At 42.5% G+C, this 16,054-nt stretch overlaps 1 protein-coding gene across 1 annotated transcript in view; it reads left to right on the forward strand.

Moving 5' to 3' along the window:
* The window catches only part of LOC119186041 (sodium-coupled monocarboxylate transporter 2-like), a 113,700-nt gene that overhangs the window by 8,806 nt on the left and 88,840 nt on the right, over window positions 1–16,054 (forward strand). The window contains exons 3-6 of the mRNA XM_075869692.1: window positions 1,573–1,640; window positions 7,823–7,980; window positions 9,682–9,822; window positions 11,727–11,856. Of these exons, the coding sequence (XP_075725807.1) occupies window positions 1,573–1,640; window positions 7,823–7,980; window positions 9,682–9,822; window positions 11,727–11,856 (497 nt within the window). The remainder of the gene's footprint in view (window positions 1–1,572; window positions 1,641–7,822; window positions 7,981–9,681; window positions 9,823–11,726; window positions 11,857–16,054) is intronic.

The raw sequence follows: 16,054 nt of genomic DNA on the forward strand, positions 1-16,054 counted from the left end.
TTTCTAGGATAAAAACACCCTATGCAAGTGGTACAGAGGGACGCTTAACAACTGTGCGAAAAATCCCAGGATACCTTATTTAGAGATGTGGTACTCAATCTACGCCTCGGCCAGTTGTGTTCAGCCCAGCCGCTCTGTCCGAGGTCTTCGCATTTATCAAACGCATCAACGTATTTTTGTTTATTTTTTGGTGTAGACAAGGAAAAACACCTCAGTTATGCATGAATTTCTGCTCATATATAAATTTGTGGTCAAGAATCATGGTGATCTACATCAACAGAATGTAACTGAATACATTGAAACCTGTAATTGCTCTTGCAACTGCTGAGTCAAATTCGTGAGCTCTATTCAGGGTTGAAATTTTCGTTTTTCTCATAGACAATGTGCATTTGTTTTCTGTTTCACTTCCTGGCTGTATAAAGCACCAGTTTTGTCATTCTTTACCTTTGGCACTCAATTTCAGAAACACAATTTTAGCCCCAGCTTTTTCGTATAGTTTCTACTGCCCTCATATAAGTAAAACAGGATAAAAATATCTTGAGGACCTTCTTTGTACCAAAGCATTGTTTTCAGAAACAGAAATGGTCCTTCAGATTGAGGAAAAGCAGCTGTGCGTGCATCGTATGAAGTTAGGATAAGTAGGGAATTGCTTCATCTTTTGTGCGTACTGTTCCAAGAATAATTTTGGCTGATATATTGCTACGATTCTGATGAAAATTTAAAATTCATCCCAAAATTCAACTCCTTTCAAGTTTCAGAAAGGAGAAAAATACCATAAATATAGACTTTTAGCTATCTTGCACACAATGTGTCAATGCATTAAAAAAACGTTCTACAGCACAAGATAATTTACACTGGACATATCACTGGTATCTACTTTCGCAATCGTGCCGAACACAATTTGTGATTTTCAAAATGTTATTCATACGCTATAACAGAAGAGTATTGAGCTGATGACAACATGAAGCGGCGGAGAAAGCTTTTACTAAAGAAGCAAACGTGGGACATATTTGTCTCGTGTTCCCTCAAAGGGTTATGATGGGGTGAGCTGTGATGGATGGCTTCGAATATTTAGATCATCGGATGAACCTCTAATAATTATTGTCCATGAAAAGGACACCACTGCCACCGAAATGTAGCCCTCAGTCTACCGTTGAGTAGCGAAGCACCGTAAACACTGCAAAAAAGGCGCACATTTTGGTGAAGTTATTCATTACAATCAACCTAATTATCTATTGGGATTAGCGGTTCTTGTTCGACTGAATGTTGAATGTTCCGAAATTCTAAAACTTTGAAACATGCACAACTTACTCGTTCACAGGTTTTGAAGTCATTATTCTTAATTACTGATAAATTAGAGTGATAATCAGTAATACGCTTGTGTGTTGCCTTTAGATATGTGTGTTGTAAAAGTGTGTTGTGGCTAGCAGAGTTGGAGCTAAAGGTTCGTAAAAATTTCACTCAATATACGTGTACTGTCAATTGCCTCAAAGTAAAAAAAAGCAGGTAATCAGTTTCACATTGTTTGCATACTTACTGAGACAGCTTCGCCATATTTACCATCTCTTCCAGTGTTCAACGCTCCCCTGTTGTGGTGCAACATCGCTATCGGGCTTTCTGGAACGATCTACACAGCACTGGTATGAAACTAGTACTATTTTGTCATAATTGTGTTGCGATGGTGATACTACATTCTCTGCTTGTCACAGCGCTTGAAGTATTTTGGACATCACCATCATCAGCCTGAACACGCCCATTGCAGGGTGAAGGCCTCTCCCATGTTCGGCCTATCAAGGCGGTCCTGTGTTTTCTGCTTCGCCGTTATATCTGCAAACTTCTTAATCTAATTTGCCCACATAACTTTCTTTCTCTCCATCACACAATCACCTACTCTTGGAATCCAGTTAGTTACCCTTAATGACTAGCGGTTATCCTGCCTATAGCCTACGCCTCCTGCCCGTGTTAATTTCTTCTTCTCAATTTCAACCATGATATCGTTAGCCCTCATTTGTTGCCTTGCCCACTGTGCTTTCTTCATGTCTAAGCATGGTACATACCTAGCAGAGTACATGTAATATTAATTAGAGTATATACATAGCTTGCGATGCTGGTACACTGGTTCTAATAAAATCTAATCTGCTATCAGTACATTTGGTAATTATAAGGTAGTGTACTGTGGCATTATGTTCAGCTGCAGTATGTTATTGCTGAATTCTTGGTAGAGTGTATATGTCTAAAACACTAGTTTAAAAAATTGGGAGATATCACGTACAGTGGGAATCGATGATAAGCGAAGCACGAATGAGGAAGTAATTTATGTCACTTTAAAATAAGCACAATGTTACGAGGCGGACATGAAGTATGCCGTACATGGCTTCCATGTCACGATTATGATGTATCGTAAACTTGTGTTGGTCGTTCATTCAGTTCACGTAATAGCAAACTTGGTGCAGGAGAAGCTAGCAAAACGGCCCCGAGCGCGCTATGTGTGTAGCATGTAGTCCTGTTTTACACGACACGCATGTCAAGATTGTCATGTTTGCCAATAAACAATGTTATCGGGCCAGTTCGTATGAATTCATCTTGGTAGGAAGCGCTTGTGTTGTGTGTTCTGTGTAATAGTAGCTGCGCTTCCTACCAAGATGTCATGTTTGGACATGTCATTTACCTTCATTGTCCATTCAAGTCACGCCATATCAAATTTTTGCATATGTAGGGCTATAGCGAAATGGCTGCGAGTGCATCACGAGCGTCTTATGTTGTCATGTTCTCACATGACACAAATCTCACAATTATCATATTTGCACCAGCCATAAAGCTTCGTTATTCTTTCATGTCCCAAAATACTAAATTTGGTATATGTGAAGCTAGCGAAACGACCGAGACCATACCTTGAGCGTGGCGTGTAGTCATGAAATAATTGACATGCATGTCATGATTTCCCATTTGGGTGTGTCATTTATGTTCGCCATGCAGTAATGTCATACCATACAAGTTTTGTATTATGCCTTGTGAACGAAACTACAGCAAGCGCAGCAACACAATGAAATATAAATTCGGCATAGATTTCGTGATTTTCATGTTATGACTAGCCACTTGTGCTCGACATGCTGTCATGTTATGCAGCGTCAACTCTGGTAAAGATACCATCATCGAAATGACCAGGAGAGTTGAAGGTCATAGATAGATAGATAGATAGATAGATAGATAGATAGATAGATAGATAGATAGATAGATAGATAGATAGATAGATAGATAGATAGATAGATAGATAGATAGATAGATAGATAGATAGATAGATAGAAAAAGCGTCTTTTTTACGGCCAACGAATTTAACGAGGCAACCCTTTTGAATGAGATAGTGCGTAAAGTGTGTCCTCATGTTACTATACTTTTTTTCTTAAGCTCCGAATTCAAGGCAAATTTTATTGGAGATAAAGTCCCTGATACTCACCTATGGGGGTAATTTCATCAAAAGCAACTATATTTTAAGTAATAACGAACGTAGCCTCAACAGTGACAGATCAGATCCACTTGATGTATAAGTGGGCAGCAGAAGAAAACAGCATTTTGCTGGGATTTTCGGAAGGCAAATGCAGTCTTCAATATTGCTGGCAAAGCATCGCGGAAGCTTCCAATCCAGCATTTTTGAAACTTGGAGCATTTCTTCATTGCATGATGTCGCGCTTCGACGTCGGCAGTGGTGGTGTATCTATACCCCCACTGCGCATGCTCGCGTCTTGTGCCATCTTACGAAGACATACGCAAAACTGTCGCTTCCCCCGTCTCTTGCCTCGCAAGGCTGACGCAGGCAGCGTATGCTAGTAAAAAAAAGCCCCGTATCTGCATGTTTCACCAAAAATGTCGTCAAAAGACAATAGTCTTGCGTCTGGAGAGATTGAACAAAACGCTTATTTGATGTTCTGCGCGAGAACATCGGTGAATCGTATTCTGGAGGCACTGGGTTAGAGTGTCTTGATCAGTACAGAGGAGGCGAACAAGCGCACCGAGGCTTGTGAGAAACGAGCGCTATATTGCAGTTATCTTCGAAAATGAAGGATGGCGTTCGCGCCTGTCTCAGAGAGAACAGGGTGTAGAACGCAAAGCGACAGTTAGGTGCCACCATCATGTCGTCTTAGCAAATTGTTGGAAACACTTGCGTTTTTGTGTATATTGTTACATCGTCAGCGCCACGTAATAAACGCTACAGTCCTAAGAAATCGTCATGTATACCTTCTCTAGTGTAAACAGACATGCCATTATTATTGACGTGTTGCTATTGGGCCTAATAAATGCGCAATAATTGCCGTTCAATGATGATCGCTCAAACATGGAGGTTGAAACTTGAGCATTATTGGCTGGCGCTGCAGATGAGGTTGCATTTTGATCGTTGCTGTAACGGTTTTGGAGGAAAAACAGACAAATGTACTGACAGACAGACATACCAAACTTTTTGATTTGAAGTACCCAAAGAAAGGCTATCGTCTTTAAAAATTGACCATCTCCCTGAAAGGAATCGTGAAGAAATGCGAATGCATTTATTGCCCCAATAGTACATGGCGTAGTAATTATAAAGGCGTAAATTAGTGACGAGACGAGTATTTCGACCGCAACAATTTATTTGAACCTTGATCAGCCAGTGAACAGTCGAGAGTCAGGCTCACTCTTCACTCCATTTATATATACGTACGTGTGAGTGAACGGGAATGTGGAGCGCAGGAAAGAAAGAGAGCAATTGAAGAGAGAAAAAGCGGCGAAGCACTGCACCTACCCTCTCGTACACTCTTTCCACCCATGCGGGAGCCCCATCAGGGCTCCCGCGATTCAAACGCCCTCGCACGTCTGAGGGCAGTTTTCTCTTCGCTCACTCTCCGCTACTGCACCCTCAACACCTGCACCAGTTAAACCGGTTGCAAAGGGAGACAATAAGCGTGCGTCCCCGCAGCTGTTGCTATAGAAGAAAGAGTGAGAGCACCGAGATAACACTTGCCAGTGAGTGGACGCCGCCGGACGCCTGACATAGCCCGACTGAGAAATGCATTCGCATTTTCAACGACTGCTCACGCTACACTTTCGTTCAGTTGCCCCCCAATGTACATACAATGGATCGCACGTTCGGAATTTAGTCGAGGGCGTATTTTCTTGGCTTTCGCTTGATGTCAAAGGCAACGCTTCTCCTTCATTCAATAAGTAAGAATAATAAATACAAAATAACAATAAGCATTCCAAAGCGATACCTAATTGCGCAAAAATCACACGCGATACCCCAACCACTTTGCGACGCATATTTTGGAGCTCCCTGTGAGACGATGTGTGTTTCTATTTCTAAAATCTATTTGAAGGCAATAAGTGTTGCATTTCAGCGAAAAACAAAGGTGTATTTAAGTGTGCTCACTCCGAACCTAAAAACTCGCCAACGTGAATTTTTAATAAATAACAATACCAGTGGCCACCTACTCAACCACTGCTCCGAGTGTAAGAGGAAATTGATGCTGAAAGGTGACACTAAAGAGCAGAACGATCTTTCGCGTATTAGTGAAATCCAATTTCACAATCCCGAAAACACCACTCTTACCACGACATGACGCTTAGTAACCGACAAAACACGCGAAAAGAAAAAAGTGGGCAAAGACGACACTGTGAGTTTCCCCCACCGAACATCCTGACGTAGTAAATTTCGATGCCGTCTAGTGTGTCCTACTGAGCTTGCACTCGATAGCAATTAGGTACTTTGTAATATGTGAGTGCCATAGGCTTAGCATGTGATGTTTCGGAAATTTTCATCCCATCAATGCTGTGAAAATACGAAATTTTGTTTTGAAATTGGTTACGTCACGCGCATAAATATAAAAATTAAACTTCAGTCTTGATTTTTTCCACTAGCAATGAACTCATGACAGTGAAGCTTAAAGTATTCGATTTTCCAGAGCGCAGTTTTTCAGCCTCCACAAGGTCATTGTTTCTCTTTTCTATCGCTTTAAGATATTTAGCCACAGCCACGAAAACGGAGTAAAGGATATTTACGAAGCGCACTCATTTAAAAATACGGGAAATGAATGCGTCAGTGAGCCTTGTGGGTTTCGCAAAACACCAAGATTAAATTTATCGATGAGCGTTGTAGAGGCGACGACTTCTGGTTGCTCAGGTTTTTTTGTGTGTGTGTTGATACCTTACAAAACACCACATGCGTGCTGATGGTTTCAGTGAGGCGTATTTACAGGTGGACTGTGTGAAAGAAAGGCTAGCTGCAAGTCTACACCTACGTGTGTGGGTCTAGTTTTTACGCGTGTATATGAGGGCAGTTGTCCGTTTTCTCTTAATGCGATTGTTGTCGAAGATTTTCGAGAAGTCCTCTTGTCAAAATGTCTGCTACAGCAGCACAGTTCTTTCAACACAAGTTTTGTTGCTTTAATGATGGCTGACTTAAATGTGATGCGACGGTGTTTGGCAAGTGGTATTTCAAAATTCACAAGGTGAATGAGGTAAATGAAAAGATTGGATCTAGGCTAGTCACGTATTAAAAAAACAGACATCTGGTAGATAAAGAAACTTAGCAAGGGATGAAAAATTTAGTTGAGGAAGAAAGAGGATAGATAAGGTTCGTAATTAAGAGCTTCCGTAGAGAGAAAAGGGAAGCACATTGAATAGGATAGGGTAAGCTAGAGATCATTGAGAGACTCCTTAGTCGTCCAGTGGGCATGCTGAGAATTATCATAGTGAAAATTTATTGAACACGTTGAAGGTTCTTGATGAAAATTTATTTGACTACTTTTATAAACCTTCGAACCATATCGATTTCTTCAGGTATGCTGGCGTAACGTGGCGTCTTTACTGTAAATTTTTGGTGAAGGAGTAGGAAGCGCAGTTTCTTGGTCTCACTTTCATTCAAACAACTGACTCGGGCTGAATTTTCCCTATCCCAGCTATGCCAGTATAATAACAGTAACACACGTAGTACTTATTTTAACAAGGAACCAGCAATGCACAATTAATTATTCATTGGAAGGGCAAGTGAGAGCCGAAAACTTTCTTTTTGCCATAACACTAAATAAATACAGGTTTTTATCACAGCCCACCTCACAGGCTCCTTTGGATATACAGAATGGCTTCTGGTAATAAGGACTCTTTTTTTAATGCTCCTTTGGCCACGTATTTATCAATGTTCTCGCTTTAACGGAGTATAAACTTCGGCCTGGTTGGTCTTTTTCCGAGTTGGGGAGTACAGCATTGCATATACATACGGACGACTGCTTCTCGTAATATAAAATGCGGCTCTCTCCTTAGCACCACACATGGTAAAGCAGGGAGTGCGTCTGTTCCGGAATGTGGGTATACTATTCTAACCGTAGGGAAACCTTCCTGGTTTGACCATGGATTCCGGATTAGTTCTTTTAAAAATGAATATTATTTTAACCAGCGTGTTCACTTCCGCTTAACGTCGCTCACTACAAAAATGATTTTTTTTTGTATTCTTGCCTTGATGCTTTTCCGCTGGTGCAGCATGACTGATGTAACTTTCCTAATTGATATTCAGAAATCAAAGTTACTCTGCTAAGAGTTTCACAGCTCTTTAACTTCTTTAATGCAAAAGACAAGAGTCCATTTTATGGTGTGTCATCTACAAATTTACTTCGAACTGATTCGGTATCGTGTCTCTACAAACTCTTTAATAAAATTGTCTATTTTATTTCGATGCAGCGTACTCTATATTATAACATTTTAGAGCTTTCAGCAACATAAAATAAAAATAAATGAGATGTGCCTGCTGAAATTGAAGTTATTCTCATAGTAAGTGCCTGTAACTATGTGTATGGTTTCACAGGGAGGGCTTCGTGGAGTGGTGTGGACAGACTGCACGCAGTTCATCATTATCATGGTCGCACCAACTGCCGTGTTTGCAAAAATTATGGTGGATGCCTTCTCTCCAAACTCAACTATTCAGCCACTGAGTGATATGGACGTCGGTATGTACATTGGGAAGTAAGTATACAAAGAACAGCGCACTTGAGTCCACTAGAAGAACTGATGTTGCTGCTTATATGTGATTGTTTTAAGCGTTTTTCAGCTTTCCACCTTGGCGCTCCTGCACAAAACAACACAGAGACGTTTCTCTTAATACCTACGAATCTATTACTGTAATTGTACGTTGTTACTCTATATTACATTCTCTCGTTTTGCATTACTTCACAAAGTGGATGGGTCACACCAGGACTGAAATAGTAAGAAAAAACATTTAGTTAAGCGTACATTCGTTTAATTGAAAAGCAAATGGCTTTATAATAAGTCATCTTACTTTTAAGCCACGTTAAAAGGTGACCACCGTAAGCAGTCATACCGACTGCCTAGTTGGCTTCGAAACAGGTGTTCTTGAATGAGCACATACCGGGTGCTATTATTCGGGCTAGTTTCATGTTCACATGAGTCTGACACCTTCTTCCTCAATAAATCGAATGTTATTTATAACGACTGGCATTATGTAGACCTAATGCCATTTTACCTGTGCGCTTTCACACGAAGAAAAGAAATGTCACTTTAATGCGATGACCATGACCTTAGCCCTCCTGAGCCCTAACTTTGGCAGAAATAAAAATTATAAAACTTCCATGCATTATGCGCGTAAACTGAAAAATAAGTTTTTATCAATAAAAAGGTGCTCCTAGATTGTAAACTCAGCTGTCTTTGCGCAACTTAATACAGCTGCATGACAACAACAAAGTCAAGCCAAAGGCCAGTCTTAAACAAACATGGCAAACACTATGAGCGGCCAGCGTGTGTATATTGTCAACTGCAGCGTGGGGGGGCGAGTTACGACTACCTGCCCGGTTGCAAAAATGAGACGGTAGCAGCAATTTTCTCTAGTTATGACTGTGACCACCACAACACGTGCGATCAAACGATCGACACCGGGGATACAGGCAACAACAATTATACAGCACGAATGAAGCATGGCCGGGGTCCGGCTGCACGTAGTGGAGGGTAGCTTTACAAAAAATAGCACCCTTTCGCCTGTGACATTACGTCATCAAACCAGTAATAATGTAATCTAGTAAAGAATAAAGTATTTAGAACGGACAAAAGTTACGCATGCACAAGTTAACAGCCATGATCCTAAAAGTTTCTGGCGTCGAGACTACGCATTCAGCCTACAATCGATTGTGAATGTGCTTCATAAACTCATATGACCGGAAGTGTCGTTTTCATTGATTGGCATTACTTTTCCGCGTGACAGGGAACAAATGACATTACAAACGAATGATATTTGGTGTAAATAACATTATAATTGCCGTGTAACAGAAGTATCATGTACGTTCTCCCCTCTTCCAAGAAAGGGAACATATTATTTCCTGCAGCAAGTTCGACCTGTCGCTGCTGTGCCTGAAGTAAAGAGTTAACAGGTTCATTATTCAATGAATGCGTTAAATAAACACATTAAAAACTATCATTTCTTATAATCAGCAAGTACCCAAGCAGAGATAGATGGAGAGACTAATAACAAATACCCTGCTCTTTGTTTGGTGGTGGTAACATGAGCTCTTTCGGTTGCTTCTTTGTTGCGAGCATGATCGACAAGGCAGCATCTTCGCGTATCTATGTGTCATGCCAAAAGATTACTGAGTGCGCAAAGTTATCTGTTGCGCTGATGTTCCAGCGTTAAAGGCGCCACACGGGTTCTTTTTTCAGCTTCAAGTTTGACCTGACCAGTGATGAAAACGTATGGTCCTGTTTAGTGGGAGCCTCAGGAATGGGAATGTATCGGCTCTGCCTTGACCAAATGGTTGTCCAGCGAATAATGGCATCTCCGACAGTGAAGAAAGCTCAAAGGTTAGTTGGTTTTATTTGGGCTTTATTGCCCTCAGAAGTACGTGTACTTGATACTGGTCATCTACATCGGCAAAGTCGAAGTCTATATTAACTTTGGTTTTAACATAACCAGATTCTTCTAGTTAGCAAATAAAATAGTTGTGGAGGAATATATTTTTGGGCAAGTATGTGTGATGGGGGCTTTCGAAAGCCATAACTTTGCCAAATACAATATATACCAAGGGGTGCCACTTGTATGCAATGCATACACGGGAACACTTATGCTTGAATGACCTTCAACAGTACACACGCTTATTTTTCCGTGTATATTTCGGTGCACAAACGCTTTTCTTCAGTTTTAAAGTTATATGTATTGTCTTTCAAACGTCCACGTCTTTATTAAAATGCCTATGTATTTCATCATAACACGTTAAATTTGTGGTCGAACTCCATCGGCATGAAGCAGCATCGCAGTCAGATTTCTGAAAAATTCAAATTTAACTAACTGGGGCTATGAGTACTCAACGTTCATAGGTGTACCTGAAAATCTTATTAACTTATTACAGGCCCATAAATTGACTTAGGTGTATGGTGATCGACACCAGCTTATTCTTGATAATTCTATTCATAAGACAAAGGTTGCTCTTTTTGTCCAAGGCATGAGCCCGCCTTCAAATTGGCAACATTATTAGGTGTGTGCACTCAAGCCGGTCCCACCACATTGCTTGTCATGCTATTTCAATACATAGGTGTTTTAACAACTCCATTTTTGCTAGTTCCTCAGTGTTCTCCATGAGGGAGTTTTATCGCGAAAAACTACCAGCCATAATGTGCTGTCTGGGAATAGCATGAAATCATACAGATTTCTTTCCGTAAAACTGGAGCATACTGGCTTATGCGGTATTCCAGAAAAAAATGAATTAAGGAGTTTATTGCGAATGCTGTGTGAACTAAAAAATTTGAAATCTCAACTGTTCTTCATAAGAGAAAAAACTGCAGCGGAAAAGTATGAACACATGTGGTGAGGGTTAATGAGATCATACATGGTGGTTATAGAAGATAAGATAATACACAACTGCTAATAACGTCTAAGTGGGACGCTTTGTGCAAGAGCCAGGTAACTTTTTCCGGGATTCACTGTCATTTTTTTAGTTCAAGGCAGTGATAAAAAGAGGGCAGCTTTCAGGGCGCCTTCTTTTCATGATTACCTTCAACTCTGAAAACCGGATGTGCGTTTTGTTCACGTGGTCACCTTCATTTTTCTCCTCTTTAATTCTTTAGCCTCATTTCTTACTGCTGCTTGTTATTTATTTTCGATGCTGTAACCATTCCTTCGTTAAATTTGGGTCAAGTACCGTTTTTGATATTTCCAGTACGCCATGTGCACCACACATGATTGGAGTATCAATATACACGGAAACAATTTTGTTACACTTGATGTAGTATGTTCTATTGCGACTAGTTTAAAGATGGTAATACCAGCAAACTTTTGTTTACACGCGTGCACCGAAAGAAAGACATCTGATGTGCAGCGGGATACCATTATGAAAAAAAAAGCGGGCAGCTTGGCACTGGGGATGCAGAGCCAAAACAAAGGTCAGAAGTGCACTGCCTTCTTTACCATTCTTTATTTTTTACTATTTCTATATAATGATTATTTCTCCTATCATTCTTGTTGACACCACCGACGGGGGTTGCCAACGACAAACTGTGGTCAAATTTCGCGTTTGGTGAGGCGAGCATTTGGCTCAAAAGCAAGAGAGAAATGCGATAAAAGGCAGGTCATGTTTTAGGCTTGCCATTAAAGTTAGCCTCGAATGACAAAGGACCAACCAGCTCGAAGCATGACGCTAATGCTAGGAAAGTTGTCTGCCGAAATATGTGCTCAAACTTTCTTCTCAGCTTTGTTTTTTTTTTCTTTTCAGAACCGTAAGCTTCGGTGCCCTTTTACTTCTTCTTCCATATCTTACCTGCACATTATTAGGCATCGCAATAACCATATGGTATAGGGGATGTGATCCCGGACTCTCTGGAGCGATAAAAAGCATTGATCAGGTAAAGCTTTTTATCAAGGCAGTTCGTCGTTATTCTTAGGGAATGTTTAGAGGCGTTATGCAACAGAAACTGTTATGGCTGTTGTCAAGTAGAATTAAGTCACCGTGAGGAACTAATGACACTGTGACTGTAGTAGTAAGTTATATTTATGAAAAAGGTTGAATAGTGCTTCTTTATAGGTTTTCGTGTTACCTTGCGGACGAAAACAAACCTCTTTTTTTAATGCTTTATTTCGTTTATTGAACATTTTTCTACTCATGTTTTATTAAACCGGCCTGTAGAAAATGACCTGTTCGCAAAGTTTTTGAATTCAGGGAATTTGCATGTGCAACAAGATTCTGCAACATTTCGCGCATGATCACAGGATAGGTTTGTTGGACCGGACATGGAGTTGTGAAAACTCCTCACAAAATATGAAAAAATGCTTTTTGTTATGTCGACGTTCCTAAAACATCTTTTAGCGTCACCAGGTAAATAAATGACGTCATAACTGGGCGTCAACCTTGATACACGATTACAAAGTCCAGTATTTTCTTCCAGTTTAGAAAGAATTTTCTGAAATGATGATTTGCAGTGTTTGAGAGCACCTATATTGTTTACTTTTTCACTTTAGCACTTTTATATGTCTTTTTCTGTTCTGGAAATCAAATAAAGTGGCATGGGGTAGGGTTGAGGTATTACGAGGATCTGAAACAGGGTTTAGGCCGATCTTGGAAAAAAAAGTGTTTTTCCAAGATGGGCTAACCCTGATATGCCTGAAGTGAAGAAACTCTGTCATTTGATGCGAGGCGTCAAAGAACAGCTTTTTGCCAGCCTTCTCCGCAATCCACCGACTACCGTTGTGAAATTCACCGAAGACGCTACAGCTATCGAGCGAGCACTGCAGCAAAGGTGTCGCTATTACGAGCGACCAAACGATGCCTCCATCAGCGTCTCTGCTCTGACGGCCGGCAGTGACGGTTCTCTGCGTGAGCTTATTCGCGAGGTTGTTCGTGAGGAGATCTGCAGCTTCCTTGCGACTCTGCAAGAACGGGCGATGGCTTCAGTTGGAGAAGTTGTGTGGCAGGAAATCAGGCAAGCATTTTCGCAGCCCGAATCACTACCAGCCCAGCAATCTCTTAACTATGCGGCAGCCCCCCGTCGTCCATCGCCAGTGCCGCACAATTTGCCTGCACTGGCTCACTCTTACAACGCGCCGATGGCACCAGTCTTCAACCCACCGCCGCCACCGCCACGACCAACGACGACGACTCCGCAATATAATGCATGTACAGAAACTACGTTTTACCCGCCTTTCTACCCACCGCCGACACTTGAAACTTGATCACTGAGGGTGCCTACCAGTCGACCATTCGTTCGCAAGACGGATCTGTGGCGCACCGTCGACCGCCGTCCACTGTGTTTCCATTGCGGAGAAGATGGACATGTTTACTGCGTCTGTCCATATCATGAACAAAGATACCTTACTTATGCGCCGAGTTCTTCATGGTCTCATTTCGACATCCGACGTGACAGCGCGCACCCGCAAGGACAGCCATCTGCTCTGCATCGTCGATCCCGCTCTCCGTTACCTTCGCCGAGCTCTTCACCAAACCGTCGTAGTTACGCCGATGCTGTCCGGGGCAGGTCCCCAAGCCCTCATCGGGAAATTAACAGCTGCGACCTTTGGAGGGAAGGTTGCTACTCGTCGAGATGATGCAATACCTCCAGTACCAGTACGATACGACGATACGACGAACCATGCAACGCCTCCGACCCCACAGGAAATTGTAAGCGCCGACATAGCTGTTTACAAAGACGGACGCCCTGTGACAGCGCTAGTAGACACTGGCGTAGATTTCTATATCATGGGCAGAAAGCTTGCCGGTTGGCTTAAAAAAGTTAAAACGTCATGAACGGGGCCTAACGTAGGAATTGCGGAAGCCAAATGATGACGCCGACTGGAAAGTGCACTGCCAAAATTAGTATTGGTGCTTCAGCTTTCGTTGCCACATTCGTAATTTTGTCCAAGTGCTGCAAATACCTGATCTTGGGGATGTATTTCCTTTGTAAATACGGCACCGTCATAGACATTCCAGACAGGTCAGTTACATTTTTGATGGCCCCGGATCAAGTTTCAGATATGAGATGTAACGACCAGCGGCGTAAACATCTGCGCGTCTTCGAAGATCACGTGACCCTTCCACCGCATTCAAGTGCTGTCGTAGCTGTAACATGCGACCACCCAGGCAACTTCGACCACATCGCTGAACAAATTCCAGCATTGCTATTCAGCCATGGACAATCTCTTGCAGAAGCTGTCGTAGGCCTCAATCGCTGACCCACGCACGTTCTGGTTACGAACTTCAGTACTGAGCGACGACATCTTGCAAGAAGTATGGCCATCGCATACGTCAAGGAGCTCATTGATGTTGCAGGCTGCTTGACCGTGGAGAAAGCCGATGTCACCAGGTTCACCCCTCTGTCCATTGACGTTGGCCCAAGTTTACTGCCCCCACAGAAGCAAAGCCTTCTGAAGCTTATTAATGAGTTTCAGGACTGTTTTTCTTCGACGTACAGAGTTCGCCAAACGCCGTTGACGAAACATCGCATAATTACGGATGAAACGGCCGGACCCATACGGCAGCACCCATACCGAGTAGCTCCGCGGGAACGTGAGGCCATATAAAGTCAGGTGCGAAAGATGCTTCAGGATGACGTTATTCAGCCGTCAAAAAGTCCTTGGGATCACCTGTAGTAGTGGTGAAGAAAAGAGATGGCGCCTTACGTTTCTGCGTTGATTACCGCAAGCTCAATCAGGTTACGAAAAAGGACGTTTACTCGCTGCCTCGTATAGACAATTCTCTCGATCGACTTCGCCATGCCCGGTATTTCTCTTCGATAGATTTACGGAGCGGATATTGCAAATAGAAGTTGACGAAAGAGATCGAGAAAAAAACAGCATTCGTGACACCCGATGGTCTTTAAGAGTACAAAGTTCTCCCGTTCGGCTTGTGCTCAGCACCGGCAACGTTTCAACGACTCATGGACACAGTCTTGTCAAGTCTAAAGTGGCAAGCGTGCCTGGTATATTTGGACGATGTTTTTGTATTTTCAGTGACATTTGACGAGCACTTCAAGCGTCTACACACGGTATTTCAAGCGATACGATCGGCTGGACTAAGACTCAAGCCAGAAAAATGTCACTTTGGCTTCGAAGAGCTTCTTTTTTTGGGACACCTTGTCAGCAGGGAAGGTGTACGGTCTGACCCAGACAAAATAGCCGCTGTTGCAAGTTTTCCTACGTCATCAGACAAGAAGGCAGTGTGGTGATTTTTAGGCCTGTGCGCCTATTACCGACGTTTAATTCGGAATTTTTTTTGCGTATTGCATCACCTTTAACATGACTCATCAGGGAAGACGTCACGTTTGTGTGGGGTGAAGAGCAGCAGGAAGCGTTCAACGAGCTGCGACAACGTCTTCAAAGCCCGCCAGTTCTCGGACACTTGGACGATGACGCTCTGACAGTGGTTCACACTGACGCAAGCAATGTCGACTTAGGAGCTGTTCTTGTTCAGTGGCAAGATGGCGCCGAACGAGTAATTGCTTATGCAAGTCGGACTCTCCCGTACACAGGAGAATTATTCTACCACTGAAAAAGAGTGTCTTGCGGTGGTGTGGGCGGTCATAAAGTTTCGTCCATATTTGTACCGTCCGTTTAAAGTCATCAGCGACCACCACTCGCTTTGTTGGTTGATGAACAAGAAGGACCTGTCAGGACGATTGGCGCGCTGAAGCCTCAAGCTTCAAGAATTCCATATGACTATAGTTTATAAATCCTGAAAGCGACATACAGACGCCGATTGCCTTTCTCGCGCCCCATTAGAAAACGCAAATGCTGAAGATGATGACGATGCGGCGTTTGTCGGTGTAGTCAACACGTCTACAATCGCACAGCAGCAACGCGACGATCCCGAGTTGCAAACCCTTATTGATTCCTTAGAGGGACGCACATCTACTATGCCAAAGCTCTTCGCAAAAGGGGTAGCATCGTTTTGCTGGCGAAACGAGGTCGTTTATAAGGTAAACTTTTCTTCGAGCGGCATTACCTACTTACTTGTTGTCCCAACACCACTCAGGAAAGAAGTACTAGAAGCGTGCCATGACGAACCAACATCCGGTCATTAGGCTACACACGAACGTCATGCCGAGTGAGACA

This window comes from Rhipicephalus microplus, chromosome 7 (assembly GCF_043290135.1).
Source record: "Rhipicephalus microplus isolate Deutch F79 chromosome 7, USDA_Rmic, whole genome shotgun sequence".
Classification (NCBI taxonomy): domain Eukaryota; kingdom Metazoa; phylum Arthropoda; class Arachnida; order Ixodida; family Ixodidae; genus Rhipicephalus; species Rhipicephalus microplus.